Source organism: Pelodiscus sinensis, chromosome 21 (assembly GCF_049634645.1).
Source record: "Pelodiscus sinensis isolate JC-2024 chromosome 21, ASM4963464v1, whole genome shotgun sequence".
NCBI classification, from domain to species: Eukaryota; Metazoa; Chordata; order Testudines; family Trionychidae; genus Pelodiscus; species Pelodiscus sinensis.
In genome coordinates, this window is record NC_134731.1 from 18,499,446 (window position 1) to 18,524,554 (window position 25,109).

Consider the following 25,109-nt stretch of genomic DNA (forward strand, 5'->3'; position numbering starts at 1 on the left):
CCGTGGAGGGAGAAGAGGGCAAGACCCCTGCCCATCACTCCCCACCCACCTACCCACCCTCCCCCTCCATCCTTGGGGGAGCCCCTGTGCCCCACCCTGCCCGGCCACTCCGGTTTCCTGCCCGGGTCGCAGCCACGAGCATCCCAGCGGCTGGCGAGACTCCGCTCGCTCTGCTCTCGCTGCCTGGCCACTTCCCGCTCCAGTGCAAGCGCACGAAGCTGGCTCTGGGGAGAGCCACGGGAGCCCTGAAAATGGGGCAAGAGCAGGCGGCAGCAGCTTCTCCCCTTCCCAGCGGCTGCAGCTCATGGCACCTGCCCCCTGCCTGCAGCGCTGACAGGCCACGAGCACAGGAGAGGTATTGGGAAAGCTGGGGAGCTTTGCTGAGCCGAGAGCCCGTGTCTGGCCTGCGATTCCCGGGCCTGTTTGGCTGCACACAGAGGAAGTTGTGAGGTCAGGAGAAACCGCTCAGCCACTCGGCGATGGTTTTAGCCTTCCAAGAATTCACTGATTCTAAGGCCAATCTCAGCTATCTGACTCCAGCAGCATCAGAAAAGGGCAACACAAATGGTGAGGGGTTTGGAACAGGTCCCATGTGAAGAGAGATTAAGAAGACTTGGACTTTACTGCTTAGAAAAGAGGAGACTGAGGAGGGATAGGAGAGAGGTCTAGAAAATCATGACTGGTGTGGAGAAAGTGAATAAGGAAAAGTTATTTACATAGTCCCACAATATAAGAACCAGAGGTCACCAAATGAAATTAATAGGCAGGAGGTTTAAAACAAACAAAAGGAAGTTTATCTTCACTCAGAACACAGTCAACCTGTGGAACTCCTTGCCAGAGGATGCGGTGAAGGTCAGGACTTTAACAGGGTTCAAAAAAGAGCTAGATAGATTCATGGAGGTTAGGTCCATCAATGGCTCTTAGCCAGGCTGGGTAGGGATAGTGTCCCTTGCCTCTGTTTCTCTGGAGGTGGGTGACAGAGGAGGGATCACGCGAGGGTTACCTGTTGTGTTCCCTCCCTCTGGGGCATCTGGCAATGGCCACTGTGGGCAGACAGGACACTGGGCAGGATGGACCTTTGGGCTGACCCCGTCCGGCCGTTCTTACAATCAAATTCAGCCGCATGTAAAGCTCAGCTGAGGAACCAGCTCTGTACCCCCCCCCCCCAGTCCTGCAGCCGGTGTCATTTTATTAGCACAGGCATTTCCCAGCTCAGAACTCAGCCTCCATCACACACAGCCTGTCTCAGTGATGCCACCCGCCCGCCTGAAGCAAATGGCTTGGAATATGAGGCCTTTTCGGGCCTGGTGGAGGTGCTTCACGCGCCGTATTGCTCTCTGACCAGGAGTTTTACAAAGATTCGTGACTTATCCCCTTCTTGCTAACCCCTGCAAGCCAGCGCAGCGGTGAGAGGGACCGGCCTGGCCCCAGAGCAGGTTACCCCTCCGCCGTCTGGACTGAAAGCAGTCGTGTGCCACAAGGCCAGAGCTGGTGATGGGACCTTTGTTACTGGGGGTGAGGACAATGGAAAGAACCCATTAGTGTTCATTATTATCTGTATTGATAAACGGGCTGGGCGTCCAGGCCCAGAACCCATTATGCTAGGGACTGTACAATCACACCCACCAAAAACTGCCTTTTGGCACCCAAACAACAGAAGCCTTCACACTGCAATGAGACTTGTTGGGGAAAACACCCAGGTTTGCCAACAAAAATCTTCCACCCTTACAAGCAACTTTTGTCTTTTCCCCTCCCTTTATTGTAAACAAAGAGCAGTGTGGACTCTACTGTTTGTTGTGTCAAGAGAGCTGGCTTCTGTCAGTGTCCCACCAGGCCTGCCCTGCTGGCTGTGCTCAGTGTTTTGTGATCTCTGCTGCCCTGCAGGGCGGCGCCCTCCCCTCCCCTTTTAGAGCTCTGGGAAGTGTCTGACAGCTGAGTGAGCTGCTCCATTTGGGGAAATGGCTTTTGTTCCTTCTCCCCCTTGCCAACAAATTCAGAGATTTGGGATTTTAATCAAAACTTGGAAATCTTCAGAGAAACTGGAACATTTCCAGTCCTGCTGATAGCCCTGCCATTTGACAGCTTCATAAGTGACCTGGCTAATGAAGGGGAAGGATGCTTTCTAACATTTGCAATGAGACCAAGTCAAGAGGAGTGGGAAGCTCTTTGGAGGAGAGGGTTGGAACCTTCCCAGGAGGTTTGCTGACCTGCTAAGCACCGCAATGGAATTTGAGAGTCATTCTAGATTTCAACTTCCTCTTTGATTTCTCAACTCAGCAAAATGTGGGTCTCCATGTCATCATCTGCTTGGTACAGCACATCCGCTTCCCTGCAACGCTCCTGTATAAAGACAGCGCGATGCCCGGGGGCTCAGTATCCACCGAGGAGCACTTGCAAGCCTTCCAGCTCTCGTCCTGCTGCTGCGCGCATCCCCTCCCGGCAGAAACATGAAGGCTTGTGTGGCTGCCTTTGCTGTTCTCTTCATCGCTGCCCTCTGCTCCCAGGCATACTGCCAGCTTGGTACGTCCCGTTTCTCTTCTCTTTTCCTGCTGCACTCCCAGCTCTCACTTTCCCTGGGTTTTGTGTTGGGCGGTGGAGACCGACGCACACCCCGTTCAGACACTGTGGCTTGGAGCGACCCGGCCTGGCTGGGAGGGAGCCCAGGAAACAGCCCTACACTTCTCTTGCTCTTGCTGGAGAACCCCTGTGCTCTGAGCTGCCCCAGAGCCGGGGCAGGGCAGGGTGGAGCTGAGAGGTAGCAAACCCTGCGGGAGAGGCCAGCGAGAAAGGCCACTCACGTCCCTTCTTTCCTTCCAGACGGTGTCAACACCCCAACCTCCTGCTGCTTCAACTACGTGGCCAAGCCTATCCCGCGGGCCCTGGTGGTGAAGTATCGGCACACCAGTAGCAAGTGCTCCATGCCGGCAGTGATGTGAGTATGAGTATCAGCTGGACCCTCTGTTCATGCAGAGAGCCAGCCCAGAAGGGTGACTGGATGGAGGGAATGCAGGACTCTTGGAAACCCCTTAGCACAAGCCTGCCAGAGACAATGATCCCAGACTCCTGCACATTCCCCCGCAGCCTGGGCTGCCGTTCGTTTAGAGGCCTCCAGCGGTTGCTCCAGAGGGCAGGGACAAAGGTTCATGCCTGAGCACTTGCTCAGGGATGTTGCACCGAGGGCTGGCCGAGCCAGCAGCTCAGCAGAGGCCGTGGTGCACAGCCGACTCTGAGCAGGAAGCAGGGCCTCCCAAGACAGCAAGAAAGCCGGGGCAGAGTCACAGCTGGGCTGCCCTGCTGGGGACCTACCCTGACCGTGCCACCTGGCGTCCCCACCGGGGAGCTTCACAAGGGAGGGGAGGAGAACGGAGGAGGAAAGAGGGTTGTTCCCCTCAGGCCAGCCAGGTTAAGGACGTGCTCTGCTTTAGAGGATGGTGACCACTGGTGCTGGCTGCATGGCCACGTGGAGACATGGTTCGGCAGAAGGGAGCTGCCCGGGGCCGGGGAGTGGCTGATGGGACCAGAGTGAGGAGGGTGTCTCCTAGGTAGAACGTAGAACTGTGGGGGTGGGCTGCTGGATGGGACCCGTCAGCACTGTCACTTTCATGCAGGGACCATAGGCCCAGGGGTATCGACACTGGAGATGCTAATCCAGGGACTGTGGGACTTTGTCCCCAAGATCTGACTGCAAGGTCTGAGGCAGGTTCAGTCCTGGGTCTGAGGGGGTGGAGCTACTGCGGAGTGACAGGTGCTTGTTGTAACATGGTTGGCCTGCTGCATTCTGATTGGCTTAGAGGATAGGCCTGAAATGTGCTACAGCGAATCACAGATCAGCTTCTCCCCAGTAGCGTTCAGAAAAAGTTTCACCTTCAGAAAAGAAGAGCTCTGATTGGCTCACAGACCGCAGTTGTTGTACAGCGCAGAACCCCCCTGGTCCTCACCACGCCCTCTCCCACTCCGGTGTCCCAGGGGGTCGATTTTCCGTCTGCTCCCTGTGGCGATGCTGAACTGAGCTTTTATCTCTGCAGCTTTACCACTAAAAAAGGCCGGGAAGTCTGTTCGAACCCCACCGCAACCTGGGTCCAGGAGCTCATCAAGCATGTGAAACAAAACTGACAAGCCCCGATGACGACTGCCTCAGAAGCCATCGGAGGCCACGTGTATTTTATATATTATTGGTGATGTTTACTTTTTGACAGCAACAACACCTTATTGTATTTAAATTATTTGCATTTAAGTTAAATCAATATCAACTTTGGATTAAAAAAACAAATAAAATATGCAATGAAATGATTTGGTTGGGCCTGTTAATGAAGATTCAGGGTTCAAGGAACTAAAATGTGACATGTTAACAACAGTGTCTGGGCCTTTGCATCTGTGAATGCTTTGGGCTGCCGCTCTGAGGCTTGCGCAGGACGGGCCCCTGACCTGGGGAGATGAGGGTCCCAGCAACACAAATGATGAAAGGTCTAGAGAACATGAGCTAGGAGGGAAGACTGAAAGAACTGGGTTTGTTTAGACTGGAAAAGAGAAGACTAAGGGGGGACATGAGAGCAGCTTTCAAGTATCTGAAAAGGTGTTACAAGGAAGAAGGAGAAAACTTGTTCTCCTTGGCCTCTGAGGACAGGACAAGAAGCAATGGGCTTAAACTGCAGCCAGGGAGGTTTAGGTTGGACACAAAAAACTTCCTGCCTGTCCAGGGGGTTAAACATTAGAATAAATTGTCAGGGGGGTTGTGGAATCTCCATCTTTGGAGACATTGAAGAGCAGGTTGGACAGACACATGCAGGGATGGTCTAGACAGTGCTTGGTCCTGCCGAGAGGCCAGGGGACTGGCCCTTCTACTTCCAGGATTCTATGGGTCCATGTTTCCGGCTAGCTCAATGCCCAGTTAAAATAATCCAGCCCCAGACGGTGACAGCTGGAAGCTGGAGGGATAAGGCTGAAAACCAAGTTCTGTTTCTGAGAGCAGGGGGAAGCTGGGTGCGGTGAGGCCTGATTCCTGTTCACCTGCTGAAACTCTGGCCCCCAGCTAAGAATCAGCAGGAGGATTGCCCACCGAGCTGGAACCCCGGCTGGGTGGTTTCTAGGTGGCTGCTGTGTCCATATTTCCACCTGCCCTTCTCCGGACACCTTGCCTGGCCTACAGGGCTGTTCCGAGGGGGTGATGCAGCATCTGGCTGCCAGCCATTGGCATGTCCCTGTACGTCATTAACTGCTCTGTAACTCCCCAGAGAGGACTCTGCCTTGGCAGGTTCTAGTCCAGGTCCTGGAAGGATGGCCGATGGGTGGGTTTGATGAAGGGCCTGCCGCTGGTACCTGGGTGACCCCACCTAGTATATCACAGTGTGTTGCTCTCTACGGGTATGTCTACACTACCACCCTAGTTCGAACTAGGGTGGTTAATGTAGGCAACCGGAGTTGCAAATGAAGCCTGGGATTTGAATTTCCCGGGCTTCATTTGCATATTGCCGGGCGCCGCCATTTTTAAATGTCCGCTAGTTCGGACTCCGTGCTCGTGGCTACACGCGGCACGAACTAGATAGTTCGGATTAGGCTTCCTATTCCGAACTACCGGTACACCTCGTTCCACCAGACCTGGTCACTCCACTGACGTTAGTGACAGTATCCCAGTGTCATGTTACTGGAATTTGAGGGAAGCAGCCAGATCATGGCTGTACCCATAGGGGGGTATTGGCCCCAACAATGGTATAAAAGGGGGCCATGTGGGGTGCTGAATAGAAGCTTATTATCTGATAATCCTATGTAAGCTATTTATGTGAGTGTATAATGTCTGTGTGTGTAGTTAGGAATCTGTAGTCTGTGTGGATACTGAATACTTCTCTGCATGTGGCTGAGCATTGGGCAGAACCCGGGCCTGTGGACATGCTAATTAGCGAGGCCCTGTGGGACAATGGCACTCAATGGGCCAAGGACACACCTAAAGCATGAGGGCGGACACCTAAGAGCGGCCAGCAGAGAGAGGCTGAGGACCAGGTGACCTGCTGCATACCAGAAGAGGCCAGGAAGGGGGTATAAATAGGCCATGTGGTCGATGCCATTTTGTTCTCAGCTCAGCACTTCATCCCAGAGGCAGCAGTGCAGGGATCGAAGAGCCCGGAAGACCTGTGAACCCATCCTGACCCTAGGATGTGCAACAAGAACTTTTAAACCAGCAGCTGTAACATCTCTGCTAGAGCCTGCATCGAGGACTGGGAGATTCGGTGCATGTAACGTACTATTCTTTAACAACCTTACTCTCATGCTTTTCTTTCTTGTGATAATAAACCTTTAGTTTTAGATTCTAAAGGATTGACCCAGCGTGATTTGTGGGTAAGGTCCAGAGGGTAAATTGACCAGGGATCTGTGGCTGGTTTCTTGGAACCGGACAGAACTTGTTCGGGGTAGGTGGGATTGGGTGCTAGGACCCCCCACCTGTGTATGAGGCCCGGGGCCATCTGGGGCACGGATATTGCTGGGGTTTCGGAGGGGTTTTGCTCGGGAGGCTTCAGGCAGGCAGCTGAAGCGCTCTGTGGGACTGGTTTGTGGCCTGTTTGGAGAGGTCACCAGTCTGGGGGCTGTAAGGAGCCCCGGATTTGAGCAATTCGCCCTGAGCGGACGCCCTCAGCTGTGCCCAGACACGGCCCGGTCCATCACACCCAGGGAGGGATCTGTCAACTCTGGCTGCACCGCGCTGGATGGCCTGGCTCCAAAAGCACTGACCCCCACCGTGGCAAACCCTCACTGCCCCAGGCCAGGGCCAGGCCACGCAGCCGAGTAGCTCTGCTCCCTCCAGCAGGGGGTGCTCTGAGCCTGGAGCCCTGCCTAGGTCACAGGTGACCCATCAATGGTTACCTAGTTGCCATGGCGTCGCACGTGGCAACAGGCTTGACCTGCACAAGATCAGGCTCCCGGTGGCAGCAGGTGAGTGCACAGGGATGCGCCATTCTGCACCCCGTGCCAGGCCTGGAACGTGCGACAGGGGGGCCAAGCGGCGGCCCAGCCCTGAGAGCCACAGCTGCTTGGGTTCGGTCCACGCTCGGGGCCCTGCCTTGGAGCGGTTTCCATCACAGGCAGGCTTTGTCGTTTGGTGCGGTGGCTCCCCGGGTGCCTGTGAGAAAAAGTCCCAAAGGGGTCTCGGCAGGAGCTTTTCCCTGGCCCGGGCGTCCCAGCCACAGAGCCAGGGACCGCTTGCAAGGCTGGTGTCACCGCTCTGCCTTGTGGGCTCTGCAGCATGTGGCCTCGGTTCTCCGCTGCGTGGCCTTTGACTCAGAACCCGGCAGAAGCCAGGCAGCTTTGTCAGCCCCGAACTGGGCTGTGACGTTTTCAGCTCTTGCTTGTTTGCTAGGTGAAGAGGGGGTCTGGGCCCCCGTCCCACGAGGAATGCAAAGCCGCAGCTGTGTGGCCGTGTCCCGCGCATCATGTGATGGCACGCCACCACCAGGCAGCATGGAGCAGCTCCCAAGGGGAGAGTGAAGGCAGACCCAGCGCAGTCTGAAGTGAGGCTCTGCTGCTCCAGTAAGGTCACAGCCCCGGTCAGCTCCGCGCATGGGAGGGGTTTATCTGGCCTTTCTCTCCATGCTGTGTGAGCACCTCACACGCTGTCAGCTGAAATCCCCATTGGGCAGGCTGGGAACCGAAGCTCAGAAAGACTAAGTGACTTGACCGAGGTCACATGGGATGTCTGTAGCAGAGCAGGACTCTGGCTCAGAGAGGAGAATGTGCAGGAAAGGGGTGGGGGTGCATGACTGTGCCTAAAGCCGTCCTCGTCTCGGACCAGCACAGCTGGGTGGGTTGGTGAGTTCCCATCAGCCACCCGGGACTCAACCACATTAAGTGGGCCTCTGCTGCCCTCGCTAAAGGATGGGGAATGGCTGTAGCAGGCCAGTCAACCTCTGGCAGGCCTAGAGGGGGACAGGGCGCCAGGCCTGGGGGACGTGGCCTCCGCTACAGGGGGAAAGTTCCTCACTATGGGCCAACCAGAACATTTCTGTTGTTCTGATTGCTGGGGAGCCTGGGAGCTGCTGACCCGGCTCGGGCCCTGCCATGCTAGGTGCTGTGCAAACGAGCCAGGAGACGGCCCTGCTCTGGAGAAGGTGCTGTCAGAACAAGCACAGGGTGGGAGGAGGATGTGGGGAAGATAGGGGTTAGTGGATTAGCCCATGGACACTGATGCAGGCACTGGCCGCCCCAGCTCCCAACCTGCCCCTTGAAGCTGGGATGAGCTGGCTCGCCAGAGTAGCCCTAGGAACCCAGCTAGGGCAGGCACAGCCCCAGGAGCTGACGGACCCTCCTTGCCCTTTGCAGCGCTGCTGGAATGAGCCCCCGGACCCTGGTGCTGCAGGAGGCGGGTGAGAGGAGAGGTCCCAGCTGTGGGCAGGGAGCTGGCTGAGCCCAGGCTGGGAGGGAGCAGCTGCTGTAACGGGGAGCATGTGGGAGGAGGGGCAGGCACAGCCCGGGGGAGGGGGGCAGTGAGCCCGGCAGGAGGGTCAAACAAGGGGAAGGCAGGTTACAGGGCACAGCCTGGGAGTCACAAAAGAGCCGGATTGGTCCCTCTGCAGCAGGGCCCTGGGCACTGGTGGAGTCTGGATCCCACAGGCCGGCCAGAGAGAGGTGACCCAGATCTGGTGGGGGGGGGGGGGGGCTCTGGGCTGGCTGGGAGCTAAGGACCCAGATCTGGTGGTGGGGGGGGGCTCTGGGCTGGGTGGGAGCAGAGGACCCAGATCTGGTGGGGGGGGGGGGGGCTCTGGGCTGGCTGGGAGCAGAGGACCCAGATCTGGTGGGGGGGGGGGCTCTGGGCTGGCTGGGAGCTAAGGACCCAGATCTGGTGGGGGTGAGGGGCTCTGGGCTGGGTGGGAGCAGAGGACCCAGATCTGGTGGGGGTGAGGGGCTCTGGGCTGGGTGGGAGCAGAGGACCCAGATCTGGTGGGGGGGGGGGCTCTGGGCTGGGTGGGAGCTAAGGACCCAGATCTGGTGGGGGGGGGGGGGCTCTGGGCTGGCTGGAGCAGAGGACCCAGATCTGGTGGGGGGGGGGGGGACTCCGGGCTGGCTGGGAGCAGAGGACCCAGATCTGGTGGGGGGGGGGGGCTCTGGGCTGCGTGGGAGCAGAGGACCCAGATCTGGTGGGGGGTCGGGGGACTCCGGGCTGGCTGGGAGCTAAGGACACAGATCTGGTGGGGGGTGGGGGGCTCTTCCCATGCTCGGTGCGACTCCATCTGGCCCCCCAGACCGTATGTCCAGGGCCGTCACAAGGGCGAGGTGGGCGAGGCGCTTGCCTCGGGCGCAGGGAAGTCAGCTCCTGCGCTGTCTGTGCTCCTGCCTCGCGCCACGTCAGCGCCCCGCCTGCGCCGAGGACGGTCTTAGCTAGTTACGACTCTGCCTACGTCCCAGCCAGCCCGGCTCCCCGGGCCCCGCCAGTGCCCCTCCCCCATTGGCAGTGGGAGTCGCTGTTGCCACCATGGCTGCCCCCCCAGGATGGTTGCGCCAGGGCCTGTCTGATTGGTGACGTCTCCCCCTGCAGCCTGCGGGCTCTGCCGCCGGCCAGACTCCGACCCCGACGCCTACGGGCAGAAGTGCCGGCGGGGGAAGCTCTGCGTGCACGAGAACTGCCTGGTGAGCGACCCGGCCCAGGGCTGCCGGCTGCCGTGGAGGGACAGTCGAGCCCTGCGCAGGGACTCCCGGCCCCGAGTCCTGGCCCCCCAACGCCAGGGCAAAGCTCCCCAAAGCCAGGATTTCAGCTGGTGGCATCAGCCGACCCCTCTGGGCCCCGCGCAGGGCTCCTCCGTCCCTGGCACAGACAGCTGGTTCCTCACCTCGCCAGGCTGCCCTGTGCTCCTGCCTCTGCCCCAGAGCAGAGCTGCTAGCGCTCAGCCAGGCTTGTGGTCCCCGGGGCCGGAGGGTCCCCGCGCTTGGCACGCTGGTCCAGTGGCCAGGCACCCGCCACGGTGCATCTTTTCCCGCCTGAAGGTGCCTACTTTCAGCTTCCAGCCGCTGGCCGGGGCCAGGCCTTTCTCTGCCCGATGGGGGTGCCCCGTGTTCGAAGTCCCCTGCTGGGGACAGATCCAGCCCCGGCTGTGCCATCTGTGTCCCCAGTACGCCCACTCTGCCCAGCCCCGGCTGAGGCTTCCCGCGCCGGCGCTCTGCTGGGTGGGGGTGGCCATGCCCGGGGAGGTTTCTCAGGCCCAGGCGGAGTTTCAGGTGACGAGCGAGGAGTTCGGGAGCCCGTCTCAGCGCCCCACCCCCGTTTCCCAGTACCACGCCAGCGGGCTGCGCCAGCGGGGCCAGGACGAGGAGGGGTTTTACGGGTTCCTGTATCCAGACATCCGGCAGGCGCTGAAGCGGGCGGCCCAGAAGGTGAGGCCAAGCCGTGCGGTGTGACTCTCACCTGGCGCGTTTAGCCAAGAGGGGCCCCTTGTGCTAGGTGCGGTACGGGCCCCGGGCAGAGCGTGCAAACAAAGGGGTACCACAGGCAAGCAAAGAGCAACGGGCTGGCGGCCATGGTTGCGGGGGCTGGAGTTAGCTGGGAGAGGGTTAGCCAGATTGCAAGGGGGCTCCAAGCAGGCGCGGACCCAGAGACTGAGGTAGGACCCATGGGCGGGGGGTGGGGGGAGGGCTACAAGCAGGTGCAGACCCACAGACTCAGGGCTCCCACCCCGCCCGCCAGTCCGGAGCTGGTGTGACGCTGGCCCCACCAACGCTGTCGGCCCCCCGTTCGCTGGGGGGAGAAGCCGAGCTGACCAAGTCCCAGCGTGGGGTGGGCAGGTCTCCTGATCCCCCACAGCTTGGCCAGGCCGTCACCCCAAGGCTCCAGCCGACGCGCCGGCTCCCTCGGGCCCGCACGGCTTAGCCAGCCCCTCCCGCCCTGGTTCCCGGCACCGGCATCCCCAGCGTGTCCGGTGGGAGGGGCCTGGTGTCTGCGTGACGCTCCCACGGGTCCCGAGCGTGGCGGGGGCGGAGCCCGGGACGGGGGTTCTCGGACCCGACCCCGAGGCTGCTCTGCTGTTCCCAGGCCTGCTGCGTGTGCGGCTGCCGGGGGGCGTCCGTCGTGTGCCAGGGGAAGAAATGCTCCAGGAGCTTCCACTTCCCCTGCGGCGCCGAGCGAGGCTGCATCTCCCAGTTCTTCGGGGAGTTTAAGTGAGTCGGAAGCTGCGGGGCCCTCCCGGGGCGGAAGGGCTGGTCAGTGTTTGCGGGGCCTGCTGCCCCGTGACAGATCCCCCACTCGGGGGGGGGGGGCACAGAGGCCTTGGGGCAGAGCCCAGATTGGGCAAAGCAAGGGCCCGAGAGACGCCGGGATCAGGCCCGGGAGGGGCCCCGAGAGCAGGGCTGGAAAACCTTTGGGGTTTCTCCGCTTTCCCAAGGGATCCGGGTGCAGCCTCCCCCTCCCCCCCACCACGGGATTCTTGCCAACTCCCTGCGCAGCACTGGGGGCAGACGGCCGGGGAGAGCTCCAGGGGAGGCATGTTGCACCCGCCCCGGGGCAGGGCAGCGGGCACCCCGGCCCAGTCCCGTAGGGCCCGCGGTGCCTATCGGCTCTGCCCTCCTGCCGTGCCCCTGCCCAGGTCCTTCTGCTGGAAGCACCGGCCGGCGCAACGCGTGAGGCGGCGGCGGCGGCGGGCGGAGACGGTCTGCGTGGTGTGCCTGGAGGCCATGCCGGGCAGGGCCTCCTACAGCGCCCTGGTCTGCCCGGCCTGCAAGCGCGCCTGGTTCCACCGCAGCTGCATCCAGGTGCGACCCCCCTCGCCCGCCCCCGGGAAACCTCCAGCCAGAGCACCCGCCTGCCCCCCGGCAATGCCAGGAAATGGCCGAGCCCCCAGCATCCGAATCGAGAGGCAGCCAGGCCAGTCCCCTGCCCTCCCGGCAGGACCAAGCCCCGAGCAGCTCATCCCTGCAGGTGTCTGTCCCGCTGCGGTGATGGGGATTCCACAGCCCCCCACAATTCACTGCAGGGGTCAGCCACCCGGACAGGCGGGAACCTTCCCTGGTGTCCAGCCCTTTGGTTCCAAAGTGTGTGGAGTGCAGAGCCATCTCCTGTCTGGCTGGGCAAGGAACTAACCCCCGCCCCCGCCCCGACCCCCACCCTCACTCTCACCCCAACCCCCACCCTCAACCCCACCCTCACTCTCACCCCACCCTCCACCCCCACCCTCTTACCCCAACCCTCACCCCAACCCCCGCCCCCACTCTCACTCTCACCTCCACCCCCACTGCCACCCCAACCCTCACCCTCTCACCCTCACTCTCACCCCCACCCCCATCACCACCCCCACCCTCACTCTAACCCCAATCCTCACCTTAACCCCAACTCTCACCCTCTCACCCCCACTGCCACCCCCACCCTCACTCTCACCCCCACCCTCACTTTCACCCCCACTGCCACCCCTCACTCTCACCCCCACCCCAACCCCAGCCCTCACCCCCACCCTCACTCTCACCCCCACCCCAACCCCAGCCCTCACCCTCTCACCCCCACCCCCTCTCCAACCCTCACCTTGACCCTGATCCCTTCACTCCAACCCTCACCCTAACCACAACTCTCACCCCCACCCCAACCCTCACCCTCTCACACCAACCCCCACCCTCACCCCCACCCTCACCCTAACTGTAACCCTCCCAGCAACCTTTTGGGGGAATGGTTCCTTTGCTGGGATCCAGCCAAAGCTGAGATCTGATTCCGTAGCCTGGGAACCCCCCTGCATAGGAGTGGACAGGTGTGAGCGGGCACCCGGCCCCTCGGAAGGCCTGGCTGTGGGGGCGCAGGCTGTCACTGGCGGATGCTTCCTTACCGGCCCTGAGCGCTGGGGACAGGCCCTGGCTGCTGCAGGGCAGACGCGGCCGGGGAGGGATTCATGGAGCAGTTCTAGCACGATGCATCCCGGGGGTCCCTGGGCCCCCCCAGGTCCAGGAGCGGGGGTGGGGAGAACCCCTCACTCCAGAAAGGACCAGAGCGAGGGTGGGGTCAGAGTCACTCGGGACCCAGGCTCACCCCTTGCTTCCAGCAGCAGCCTGCCTACCGCCAGCTCCCCTCCCCGCGCTGGTCCCTGACTTGGACGGTGATTTCCAGGGTCATTTTCTGCCCTTCCGGCAGCCCGTTTACTGCCCTGGAGCACGAGTCCCAGGCTGGAAACCTCCCCTCACCCGCGCTCCTGTCCGGGGGAGTTTCTCCCTCCCCGCCTCAAGCAGCACTTGTGGGTTGGTTTTGCCCCGTGCTAGTCAATGGCTGATTCCCAGCCCTGCCTCCCCGCCCCGATGGCGCCTCTGTCCCGCAGGGCCGTGATCTCTGCTGCCCGTTTGTGTCCCTGCTGCAGGGCCTGGCCCTCCGCGCCGCCTTGTACCATTTCCGGTGCCCCCGGTGCCGGGACGTGGGGGCCTTCCAGCCAGAGATGTTTCGAATGGGCATCAAAATCCCCGACAGGTGGGTCCCCTTTGAACCTCCAGGAAGAGCCGCTCCGCTGGGCGCCCTCCCTGCGCCAGCTCAGCCACCAGCTGGGGCCTGGGGCCGGGACTCGCCGGGCGAGCTGCCCCGGCCCAGAGGCTCCGTGCTCCCGCCAGACACCGAGCTGTGAGAAGCAAGGAGCCCAGGGTGACCAGGGACGGCGGGAGGGCTCCAGGCCTCCTTCGAGCTCCCAGCTCTGGGTTCCTGTAGCCCAGGGCCCACCAGCCAGTCGAGCGGGATCCACCGGGAGATCTCGGAGCCTCTGACGGGATCCCCACTGATTTGGCCAGGAAGCTAGCCCTGCCCCCCACTGTCCTGCTGCTCCTGCCCCTGCCTTGGAGCTGCCCCCCGGGAGCCTCCTGCTCGCTGGGCAGGGTGTGGGATGGGGGGGGGGGGCTGATGTCAGGGTGTCCCTCCTCCCCCCACTCCTGTACCCTGTCTCCACACAGGGAGGAGGGGTTGGAGGGAGCTTGGCAGTGCAAATCTGTGTCACTCTCACACACTATGTGTGTCTGTCACACACACACACACACTGTCCTTCCCTCCCATCTCCTGACCCAACACACATGGGGGGTTGTTACTTTTACGGCTGGCAAAGTGGGTGTTTTTGGCTTTGGGCTGGTCTGGGCATTTCATGGTTTCATTCTCCCTCACGCTTCCATGTAATTCTCTGAGCAGTGAGTCTAAACCGCCCAACCTGGCGTGGCTGGAGCCATTCTCCCCGTGGGAACTGCTGCTCCTGGAGGTGGCTGGCATGTCCCTGCGGCCCCCGAGAGAGGCAGAGCAGGGGGTCTCCAGATGCCGCCCTTGCCTGCAGACACCGCTCCTGCAGCTCCCCTGGATCAGTGATGGGGAACCGCAGTAGGAGCTGTGGGCTCAGTGCCCATAGATGGGGGGCAGCACATGGCGCTATGGAGCCATTGCTGTCCATGCCAGCTGCTTTCAGGGGTGGTGCAGGGCCAGGGCATAAGCCTGTCTTAACCCCACTGCTCACCACCCGGAAGGCGTCTCAGTTAAATGGTGCCCAGTCAGATCCTGCTTCCTGAACCCCTGTCCCAGCCCTGAACCTCCTCCTGGACCCAGCCTCCTGCCCCAGACATGGTCCCCCTGCACCCAAACTCCTTGCCAGAGCTTGCACCCTGAAACCCCTTCTGGATCCCAATCCCCCACCCCAGAGCCCCTCCCACAGAGGCCCAAGACTGGAGTCTGCCTACCCCAGCCTGGAGAAAGTGAGTGAGGATGGGGAAGAAGGGGGCTGGGACAGGTGAGGCCTTGGAGAAGGGTGAAGCCTCAGGGAAGGGGTGGGGCAGGGTGAGGTTGGAGAAAGGGTGGGGCAGGAGCAGGGCCTTGAGGAAGGGGCAGGAAGGAAGTGGGGGAGGGTCTTTGGGTCGGAGGTTGACCTTTCATTGCACTGAAATTGAAAAGTGACTTCATTACTGGAGACCCCTGCTCTCGGGCCTGGAACAGGCCTCGGGAGGCTGCCCAGCCTGCGCTTTGTGAGTTGCACGGCGCGGGCGCTCCAGGGCCCCCGGACGGCAGAGATGCCACTGACAGCGAGGGGATCCAGGGCAGCTGAGCCAGGTGTGGAAAGGGGCTAAGAGGGCCCTGGGCCAGGGGGCAAGTGGGGCCCTGCCCAGGCCTCTCAAGACTTGGCTTCTGGTCCTGGCTCTGCCAGCGGGTCCCAGGGAAGCCCATGTCCGTGGGGCTGAGGGTTGGGCTCCGCAGTGCGCTGAGGTCTGGGGCTGGGGCGCTTTTGAAGAGCTGGCGGGGGAGGGGAGGCTATTCCCACGTCTATTTTGGTAGCAAAGCGAGCGGCCTCGGGACCTCCAGGATGGCTCTCGGAGGCGTTTGCCCGGGGCACTGCCCAGGCGGCGGGCTGAGCAGCGGGAAGGGCCCCACAGGCCGGATTTGTGGCCCTCGTAGTTCTCGTGGCTCTGTGGACGGTTGAGTAGGGGTCGTGCCGAGGGCCCCGTGACAGTCCCCACGGCGGCACAAGGGCGTGAGTCTCGCCCTCCGGCAGGGCCCAGCCCCCAGGCGGCTGTGAGTTCTGTGCTCCCATTTCACCGGCTAAGGACCAGCTCTCTGGGCACCGTCAGGGCCTTACGTCCGAGTCGCAGGCAGCCGGGGTACCCTGGCCTGCCGTGCCACCCAGGTGAGCAGCTCTCTGGGATAGAGGGCCCCTTAACCAGGGACCCCAGCAAGTCAGGTGACTCGCCCAGGCCAATAGCACCTTCGGTCTCGCGCCAAAGGCAACACTTGCAGCCCAGCCTGTGATCGGCGAGAGCCGCTGACCAGCTTGGAGCGAGTGAGCCAGACCGAGGCCGACCAGCCGGGGATCTCTCGAACGCCCAGAGACCCCGATCCCAGCGTCCAAGCCGCACAACGATGCCTTTGGCTTGGTGCTACCCCTCTGAGCTGCAAGCTCCTGCGTGGCTCATCTTCCCGGGGAGCTGGGCAAACAGCGCCGCTAGCCCTTTGCTTGAGGGTTGCTGGGTGCAGCTGTGAGATGTGGCCAGAGCCCATCGGCCATGGAAGGGTCTCCTCTCCGCCCGGCTCGTCGCTGGCCGTGCTCGCTGGAATACAGGGACCCTGGCGTGAGCTGGCGCCTGGCAGCAGCATCCCAGCCCGGAGACTAGGCCTCTGTTACGCCAGGTGCTGCGCAAGCAGGGGCTGCTTTGGGATTCGGGCTCGCGGAGCACTAATTCCCTCTGCCCCGCTGCTCCCGCAGGGACGCCGCCTGGGAGGAAGAGGGCGCCTTCAGCGACCAGTACCACAGACACAGCCGCTGCGACGCCAGCCGGTGCCTGCACGAGGGCGGCCGGGAGCAAGCCGCAGAAGCCGGGTAGGCGGTAGCCTTGTCCCAGCCATGCTGGCCATGCTGCGCAAGGGTGTGGGGCCAGCTTCAGATTAGACCCCGCCCCTTGCTGGCCATTGGCCGCCCAGTTCAGACGCGGTGACTGGCTATTGGCTGACCTGCTGAATAGCTCCGTCGGCGTGAATGGAGACGGGGCCTTTGGCCTGCTCTCCTGCCTCCATCCTATTGGTGCAGGGCTGTAGCCCACTTCCTCGCAAGCATTTAGGCTCCTAAGTGCCACTCACCCAAGGGCACTAGGAGCCTAGGGCCCAGCCCACCCCATGCCACCTTGGCTCTGCTCTGAGCCGGGAGGTGCCGGCACTGACCTGTTTGCTTTGCCAGCCTGTGGCAGCTGCTGCTCTGCAGCTCGTGCGGCTCCCAGGGGACCCACCGCCGCTGCGCCGGGCTGGGGAGCGCCGTGGGCACGTGGGAGTGCGAGGACTGCGTGGGGCCAGCAAGCGCAGGGCCGGGTAAGGAGCGCTGGGAAGGCAGGCACCCGGCCCGCCTGGCCCAGCGCCCATGGCAGGCGATGGGGGGGCACCCTGGGATCCTGCGGGCCCAATCCTCCCCAGGCGTAGATCTCTGACCCACAGCGAGCAGGGACCAGCCCCTGAGCTGGGGCAGCCCCACCGCCACAGTGCCAAGGCGGGAGGCCCTGGGTCCCATCCCTGGTGTGTGGGCCAAGGTGGCCCTGTCTGCACCCCGATGTGCCCGGAGCCCCCTGCCTGGGCTGGGCAGGACAGGAATTTGCTCTGGCTCCTGTAAGGGGCGCTGGGGGCTGCTCCCCATACGGTTGGCTGGCTCTGATTGGTGTGGGGTGGGGCAGAGTCATCGCACCTCCCCTCGGTAGCAGCCCACGGGAGCCAAAGGGCTCTTGCTCCCCCTCTCCCCATGGTCTTGAGGGGCCGGCCACACCTGAGCCCTAAATGGACAGTCGCCCTTCCCTGGGCTGAGTCTCCCGGGCAGCCCTCTGGCCCCCTTCCCCGTGCAGAGCCTGGTGCTGCTACCCCAGCCAGGGTCCACCGCCCGTGTCTCTCCCCCCCACCCCCCGGGACGGGCTGGGCCCTGGGTTGCTCGTTGGGAGCTCAGGGCTGGCGACGGTGGCTCTTTCCAGGGGTGGGCACCGGGCATCCCAAGGATCAGTGACATGGGCTCCTGGAGGGAGGGGTGCAGAGCCGGCATGTGCCCCTGGGCACCGCACAGCTGGCTGTCTGCCCATGGGTCCCGGTTAGAAACACCTGCCCGCCTGTCACGGGCACAGCTCCCACCGGCTCCGCTAGCACCGCCAGGGCCTGTCCTGCAGGTGATGGGACCCCGGGTCTCTGCTGCCAGCGCTGGTCCTGCCAGGGCTCTGCCGGGGCTGCCCATTGGCGACAGTGACCCGACTGCCTCTGGTTCCAGCGTCCCGCCAGCTCTCCGCCCCAGGGAGTCCAGCTCCCAGCCCGGCCACGTGCAGAGCCCGGTGCTGCGCCAGCGCCTCTGCCGGAGGCAGGAGACCAGGCCCCTCCACGCTCACCCTGCGATCCAGACTCTGCCGGCCCCGCAAGTGATGAGCCTTCGCTACCCTGGCCCTGGCCCGGCAGCCTCCAGGTCTGTGGGGCCTGCCCAGGGCGGTTTATAGCGGCGCGCCCCTCCCGCCCTCTCCTCTCCCCCGCTGCCTCGGGGCTGCCCGGCTCCGCGCCAGGGCCTCGCTGCTGTGCTCCGCGTCCTTGCCGGGGTCTCAGCGTTGCTCTCTGCCCATCCCTCTGGCTGCTCCAGTCTCCTCCCAGGGTTACCCCCACTACCCCTGCAGCTCCCTTATCCCCTATGGGAGCTGACACCCACCCAGGGGTGCCTCGTGTTCCCCAGGGTGTGAGAGGCAAGGCAAGGTGGAATGCCCCCTAGATTGGAGGTTCCCATCAGCCTCCGTGTGGGGCCAGAGCTGGGGGCTTTAGTCCCTGGGTGCTATTGCCTCAACTTCCAAAGTGATTTGGGGTCCCCTGAGTTCTGGGCCCCAGACTTGGTGCAGTGTGAAGAGGCCAATTTTCGGAGGGGGGGGGGGCTCTTGCATATGTCTGGAAATGGGCCCCTGGATCACTAGTCGCTGAAGGAAATCCTGACCGCCTCAGCTGTGGGCGCAGCCGGCCTGGGCTAACCCCCGGCGCTGCCGTGCTCACAGTCCCCTCTCCTCTGCCTTTATCCGGCCAGAAGTCGGTTTCCAGGTGGGACTCGCAGGGTCTCCTTACCGGAGCTGAAGTCTGGGTGGCAGCTCCTTCGCTTCTATCTGGGGTCTTGTCTACATGGGGAAATTAATCTGGATCCAGTAAAGGTGTTAACAGAAAGTGGATTAGTTACAGTGGGCAGGGCCCTGTGTTCACACTGACCTGGAATAAAAGTGGCCCCAGTCAGTTTAGTTCAGTTTGCATCCTGACCCATAGAAGCACATGGCATGGCAATGCCGGGAAATCTCCCCCGGAGACACAGGCCTTTAGTTCCCCTGGGCTTGTCCAACCCACATGCCAGTGAGTTGAAAAAGTCATTAGCTAATCTCGCACCATGCTGGGATGCCAGCTGGCCGGATGCTGATTCATAGGAGCTCAGGGCTTCTGCCTGGCTCCGCTCGCTGGCCTTTTGCCAGCCGTGGGTTAAAGCGGCACAGTCCCAGGGCTGCGTTACCTCCTCCGGGCGCCCTTTTCACACGGGTCAGGCTGGACATGATGGGGGGCTGGACCTGGGGGGGCTGGAACTAGAGGCGCTGCTTGAAGCTGTTTCCTTTGCACCATAGGCACCGACTAAGAAAAAACAGGGGTGCTCAGCACCTACCAGTCTCCTGCTGATCAGCTGTTTGGGGTGGGGGGAGGGGCTGGGGAGGCCTGGGAGGGGGTGTGAAGGGATAGAGCGAGGGGGAGGGGGTCTCAGACACAGCAGGGGCAGAGCAGCACCCCAGGCAAGCTGGAAATCAGCCCCCCAGGCTGTTTGGTTCAGTGGCTCCAGCACCCCCACGATACAAACTGTCCCAGCCCGTCTGGGCTGACGGGGCCCAGGGCTCAGCCGCCCTCGCCGCCCCGGCACTAACGGGCAGCCCTTGTGTGTTACAGAAACGCCCCGGGAGCGCTCGCCGCCAGCACGGGTGAGAACCGGGAGGACTCGGTGGGGCCGGGAGCAGCCATGCCGCAGGCTGGTAGCGGTGGGGCGGGGCGGAGGCAGCAGCGTGGCCCCCGCGTGAGGCAGAGACAGGTCCTGGGCACCGTGGGCCGCTGCAGGGAGCCTGCTGCACGCCAGGCGGTTTGGGCGCTTGCTGCTGGATAGGGCCCGACCAGCCCAGGCCGCAGGCACCGGGACCCGCCTGCTGTCCGGGGGGCGGGGGAGGGGGCAAATGGAGCTCAGGCCAGCGCCCTTTGGGCAGCGGGTTCAAGGCAACGACACGGTGGCGCCCTCTAGTGGCCACTTGTGCCAGTGTCTGCTGGACGTGCAGCCTCCGGGGCATCCCTGGCCCTGGCGGTACAGACCCTTCCCCTGCCTGGGGCTCTTCCGCGCCGCCCAGAGTGTGTTGAGCCCCCTGGGCCAGGACTGACGGCCACGCCTGGCTCCTGGTGCCTCGGGGCGTCTCCTAAATCAAAAGAAGATTCCCAGTTTGCGCTAAATTGTGTATCTGACCTCGAGTTTATTTCCAGATAAGCTATTTCGAAATGTGGCCGGTCTACACGGCGCCAAGTTTTGAAATAGAGCGCTATTTCGAGACAGCCCTTATTCCTCGTGGAGGGAGGGTTACGGGGATAACGAAATAGCGCGTCCGTTATTTTGAAAATTCTTTTGAAATAGCGGACATGTAGCTATTGTGGGATACCTCCTGAAATAGCCTCGCAGTCTAGACGTACCCTGAACCTGCTTAACTCCGCCCAAGCTGGGGAGCGTTTGCAAACCTCTCCCCCCACCACCGTCCTAGGCCAGCCCCACGGGTCACAGCGGCGCTGGGAGACTGACTCTAGTGGGTTGCTGGCTGGTGTTAGACACCGGGGCTGGGCCTGCTCAGAGGACGCCTCCTTAACCGGGGGCTAAAACCAGCGGCCACAGCGGGGAAGCTGGAGGAGACCCGCAGAATGAGACCCCTTGGAGGGGCATCTCTGGTAGATTGCTCCGGAGACTCGGCATCTCAGAGCAGGAGCAGCTGCTGTTCTTGTTACAGGCCCCAGCTGTGTTACCCCAAGACCGGGGGGCCCAAGGTGCTGTTTGTGGCCAGGTCACTAGAGGGGGACAGAGACCGTATGGTGGTGGGTTCCACACCGAGAAGGCTGCAGAGGGACATACTGACAGGGTTAGCCCAGCAGGTTCCTCAGCCGGAGGGGAGTGGGGGGGGGGGCACTGGCTGCTCTGAATACTGTGAGCTGGGGGGGGGAGAGCGGGAGGGATATGTCACATTCTGCCTATCCTTCAAATAGGTGGCTCCCACTGGCTGGAAGCTGGCCAATGGGAGCTGCCAGATGATGCTGGGGGTGGGGCCATGCGTGAAGCATCCCCCCATTCCCCCGGGCTCGTGGCGTTCAGAGAGCTGTTCTGAGCAGCGTGCGGGGAGCCGGGCCGAGGCTCCCATGGGTCAGATCCGGCTGCTTGGCGGGCACCTGGGCTGTGTTTTGCCTGCACCTGCTGGAGAGAGTGGGCGGTGCTTTGAAGCCAGGGTAACTAATGGTTCCCGATGCCCCAGGTGAGCAAATGCTGCTGCCATTGCCCTGTTGAAAGCGAAGGTTAGAAAGCCCCTGTGCTCCGCACACCTGTTAACTGGGAGCGCTGCAGCTCCGTGGGCTGCTGTGACTGCCGGGGTGGCACCTGCTGCAGGGCAGACTAGCAGGAGCCAGGGCACGAGCCCCAAATTGGCTGTGAGGTCTGTACGTGGATTTCACCAACCAGCCAGCAAGTGTAACCACCTCCGGTGCTAAACCGGCCTCCCCCTGGAGTCACAGACGCGCCCCTTGGGTGCACTGAGCTGTCTTACCCCCGGAGGAGAGCACCCCTGGGACAGAGGGTCCCTTCCCCCAAGGACCACAGCAGTGGTCAGGTTACTGCCAGTCCCAGGCCAATCGCATCTTAGATCTCACACCAAAGACAATTCCTGTAGCCAAGCCTGCAATCAGCTCTACAGATTTGTGAATAGGAAAAAGAAACGAGAGAGTTGTTGACCAGTGAAAGGAGATACAGATAGATACAGGTAGTCCCCGGGTTACGTACAAGATAGGGACTGTAGGTTTGTTCTTAAGTTGAATCTGTATGTAAGTCGGAACTGGCGTTAGCCGCTGCTGAAACTGATCAGTTTCAACAGTGGCTGAATCTGGACTCCAGTTCTGACTTACATACAGATTCAACTTAAGAATCCCAGGCATCCCCAAGTCAGCTGCTGCTGAAACTGATCAGCGGCTGATTCCAGGAAGCCTGGGGCAGAGCAACTCTGCCTCGGGCTTACTGTAGTCAGCCGCTGGTCAGTTTCAGCAGCGGCTGACTTGGGGACGCCTGGGGCAGAGCAGCTGGGGTGCTGCTGGGTTGCTCCAGTAGCGCGGCTCCTCGGCACTACTGGAGCAACCCAGCAGCACCCCAGCTGCTCTGCCTCAGGCGTCCTGATTCAGCCACTGCTGAAACTGACCAGCAGCGGCTGAATCAGGACGCCTGGGGCAGAGCAGCTGGGGTGCTGCCGGGTTGGTCCGGAGCGGCGCTGCGGGACCAACCCGGCAGCCCCCAGCTGCTCTACCCCAGGGATAGGCAAGAAAAGCCTGTCTGCTGGGGGGGGGCACTAGCTGCACACCCCCCCCCCGCAGACCAGGGAGACGGGGGTGGCGGGATCGCCCAAGTCCTCCATGGCTTTGCTCCGTCTCCCTGGTCTGCTGACCTGGGAGATGCGGAGCAAAGCCGCAGAGCACGTGGGCAGCGGGACAGTCCAGGCGCGCCGCAGCTGTCCCACTGCTGGCGTGCTCCGAGGCTTTGTTCCCCGTCTCCCTGTAGACCAGGGAGACAGGGAGCAAAGCAGCTTTTCTCGCCCCGGAGGACGGGGGCGGCAGACCGCGGCGCAGCTGGGCGTCCCGCCGCTCCCATCCTCTGGGGCGAGAAAAGCCCCGTGCGTAACTGCGGATCCGACATAAGTCGGATCCGCGTAACTTGGGGACTGCCTGTACACACAGACAGATTTACACAAATACACCCAGGGTATGTCTACACCAGCCCCATAGTTCGAACTAGGGTGGCTAATGTCGGCATTCGAAGTTGCAAATGAAGCCCGGGATTTAAATATCCCGGGCTTCATTTGCATCTTTCCGTGCGCCGCCATTTTTAAATGTCCCTGAGTCCGAACTCCGTGCCCGCGGCTACACGCGGCACGGAGTAGGTAGTTCTAATTAGGATCTCTAATTCGAACTACTGGTACACCTCATTCCATGAGGAGTAACGGTAATTCGAATTAGAGATCCTAATTCGAACTACCTACTCCGTGCCGCGTGTAGCCGCGGGCACGGAGTTCGGACTCAGGGACATTTAAAAATGGCGGCGCACGGGAAGATGCAAATGAAGCCCGGGATATTTAAATCCCAGGCTTCATTTGCAACTTCGAATGCCGACATTAGCCACCCTAGTTCGAACTATGGGGCTGGTGTAGACATACCCCCACATACACAGACAGATTTACACAAATACACCCACATACACACAGACAGATTTACACAGATGAGCTACAGTCGTAAGTTTCAAAAGGGCACAGAACCCTCAATGAACAAGCTCCCTATGTCCTTTGAGGCTGATTCAGACTAACCGGGGATCTCTTGCATATGCCTACACACCTGGCCCATGGACTCTGAGCAGCACAGAGATACAGCTCCCTCTTCATGGGGGCTCTGTTCCCCTCCGCTCATGCACGCTGAGCTGCAAACTCAGCTGATGCAAGGAATCTTGACTCAAGCCGAGAGGGGGCGGGGGGCACAAAGTCTTTTATCCTCTTTGATGTTCCCCCATGGTCCGTCCAGTACTGCGGGGCCGTTTGTTGTGCAGGGCGCGTCGTCGGTCGCAGAGCCGCGTGTCCACTCGCGATGTAGTTACCGAGGCGACTGGCTAGCCACTCGAGCGCTGCTTTGCTCTCTAGGACACAGGAGTGTGAAGTGAGGGCGAGGGTGTGGCAGCGCACACGTGTAACACAAGCTGAACACTAGATGCTAGACACACGCGTATCACTCAAGTGCCAGGTTAACACACTAGTGCTCCGGGGCTATTCACGAAAACGTGCCATCACCGAACATTTCAGCAGTTACACGTTTCTGCACGGGGGTGGCTCCCCCCACGCCACTGCCTGTTTATCAGAGTCGGCAGCGCAGGGGGAGGGGCCAGGTGGCTCCCCGGGAGCCAGTGCCCGCAGTGGCCCTTCTTAAAGCCAGATCCCCACAAGCACCAGCTCCGGCCTGCTCCCCCCAGCTGCTGCCTCTGATACAGAGGCAGCAGGGGGCGGAGGCTGAGTAACTGTTTGCACGTGGACACTAGCCTGCTGCCAGGTGTTTGTCAGTGCGCAGTGGAGACAGGGACTTGGGCATGAGCTGGCACCAGCCCTGCCGGAGTCACAATCTCAAGGGAAGCCAGAGCTCAGCTGAGAAAACACAGGCCCGATAATAGCAAGTCCCCCCCCCCCGGCCCCCCGCAGCCTCCCGCTGGGAAAGCAAGCAATGTGGGGGGGGTTCACAGCAACTCTCCTCTGTCACAGCAGGCACTGGTGCTGGGAAGAGCTGTGGCCCCCGGAGCTTCCCTGCCACTGGTCCTCTTCGGAGCCGCAGCCCTGCGAGAGCCAGGGGCTAGCCCAGCGCCCAGAGAGGAGACCAGCAGCTGGCTGGCAGAGCAGCTCCCAAGGACGCCGTAGAGCAGAGCAGCAGAGACCACCCCCCATGGGAAAATACAGCCCAGCATCCTTTTACTCCGGGGTGTCTATCAATAGTGCCCTGCTCAGGGCTGTCTAAACCGGGGTTGCGCTGCTGGGGTCTTGTGTGTCACTGAAGGTGTACTGGCTCCTGCACCCCAGCCCAGAGCCTGTGCCCCCTCCTGCACCCCAGCCCCCAGCCCAGAGCCTGTGCCCCCTCCTGCACCCCAGCCCCCAGCCCAGAGCCTGTGCCCCCTCCTACACCCCAACCCCCAGCCCAGAGCCTGTGCCCCCTCCTGCACCCCAGCCCCCAACCCAGAACCTGTGCCCCCTCCTACACTCCAACCCCCAGCCCAGAGCCTGTGCCCCCTCCTGCACCCCAGCCCCCAGCCCAGAGCCTGTGCCCCCTCCTGCACCCCAGCCCCCAACCCAGAACCTGTGCCCCCTCCTACACTCCAACCCCCAGCCCAGAGCCTGTGCCCCCTCCTGCACCCCAGCCCCCAACCCAGAACCTGTGCCCCCTCCTACACTCCAACCCCCAGCCCAGAGCCTGTGCCTCCTCCTACACCCCAACCCCCAGCCCAGAGCCTGTGCCCCCTCCTACACCCCAACCCCCAGCCCAGAGCCTGTGCCCCCTCCTGCACCCCAGCCCCCAGCCCAGAGCCTGTGCCCCCTCCTGCACCCCAACCCCCAGCCCAGAGCCTGTGCCCCCTCCTGCACCCCAACCCCCAGCCCAGAGCCTGTGCCCCCTCCTACACTCCAACCCCCAGTCCAGAGCCTGCACAGAGGTGCCTAACCTGCTCTGGGGGTGCCTGCTCTCCATCCCCAGGGGGCCCGCCGTGGGCAGGCGGAGCAGCCCCTGACCGTGCTGCAGCCCAGCCTGTTGCAGGTGGGGGACTCCCAGCCGGGCTGGGGCAGCGGCCTGGCCCCCGCTTACTTGGTTAATTAAAGGGGCTGCTTTGTCCCCAGGCCCA

At 62.1% G+C, this 25,109-nt stretch overlaps 2 protein-coding genes across 21 annotated transcripts; both read left to right on the plus strand.

The window, feature by feature from the left end:
* The first annotated feature begins 2,360 nt into the window (after positions 1-2,360).
* LOC102463217 (C-C motif chemokine 3-like) lies at positions 2,361-4,290 on the plus strand. The gene is made up of 3 exons (XM_006115864.4): positions 2,361-2,520; positions 2,818-2,932; positions 4,026-4,290. Exons 1-3 carry the CDS (start codon positions 2,448-2,450, stop codon positions 4,111-4,113), a joined length of 276 nt encoding a protein of 91 aa, XP_006115926.1. The 5' UTR covers positions 2,361-2,447; the 3' UTR covers positions 4,114-4,290.
* A 2,586-nt stretch (positions 4,291-6,876) lies between these two features.
* On the plus strand, positions 6,877-24,250 carry LOC112544617 (E3 ubiquitin-protein ligase PHF7-like). Of its 20 annotated transcripts, none has more exons than XM_075905043.1 (12): positions 6,961-7,070; positions 7,346-7,515; positions 8,305-8,348; positions 9,518-9,609; positions 10,249-10,350; positions 11,006-11,130; positions 11,556-11,721; positions 16,158-16,271; positions 16,626-16,753; positions 17,685-17,873; positions 19,361-19,392; positions 23,989-24,191. In XM_075905043.1, exons 3-12 carry the CDS (start codon positions 8,315-8,317, stop codon positions 24,075-24,077), a joined length of 1,071 nt encoding a protein of 356 aa, XP_075761158.1. In that variant the 5' UTR covers positions 6,961-7,070; positions 7,346-7,515; positions 8,305-8,314; the 3' UTR covers positions 24,078-24,191. The 20 variants fall into 20 exon arrangements, 18 of the variants coding, with proteins under 18 accessions (XP_075761146.1, XP_075761155.1, XP_075761154.1 ...); XM_075905041.1 differs by having other exon boundaries at positions 6,962-7,070; positions 23,986-24,191; XM_075905044.1 differs by lacking the exon at positions 19,361-19,392 and adding an exon at positions 13,302-13,408 and having other exon boundaries at positions 6,968-7,070; positions 23,986-24,104.
* The last annotated feature ends 859 nt before the right edge of the window (positions 24,251-25,109 follow it).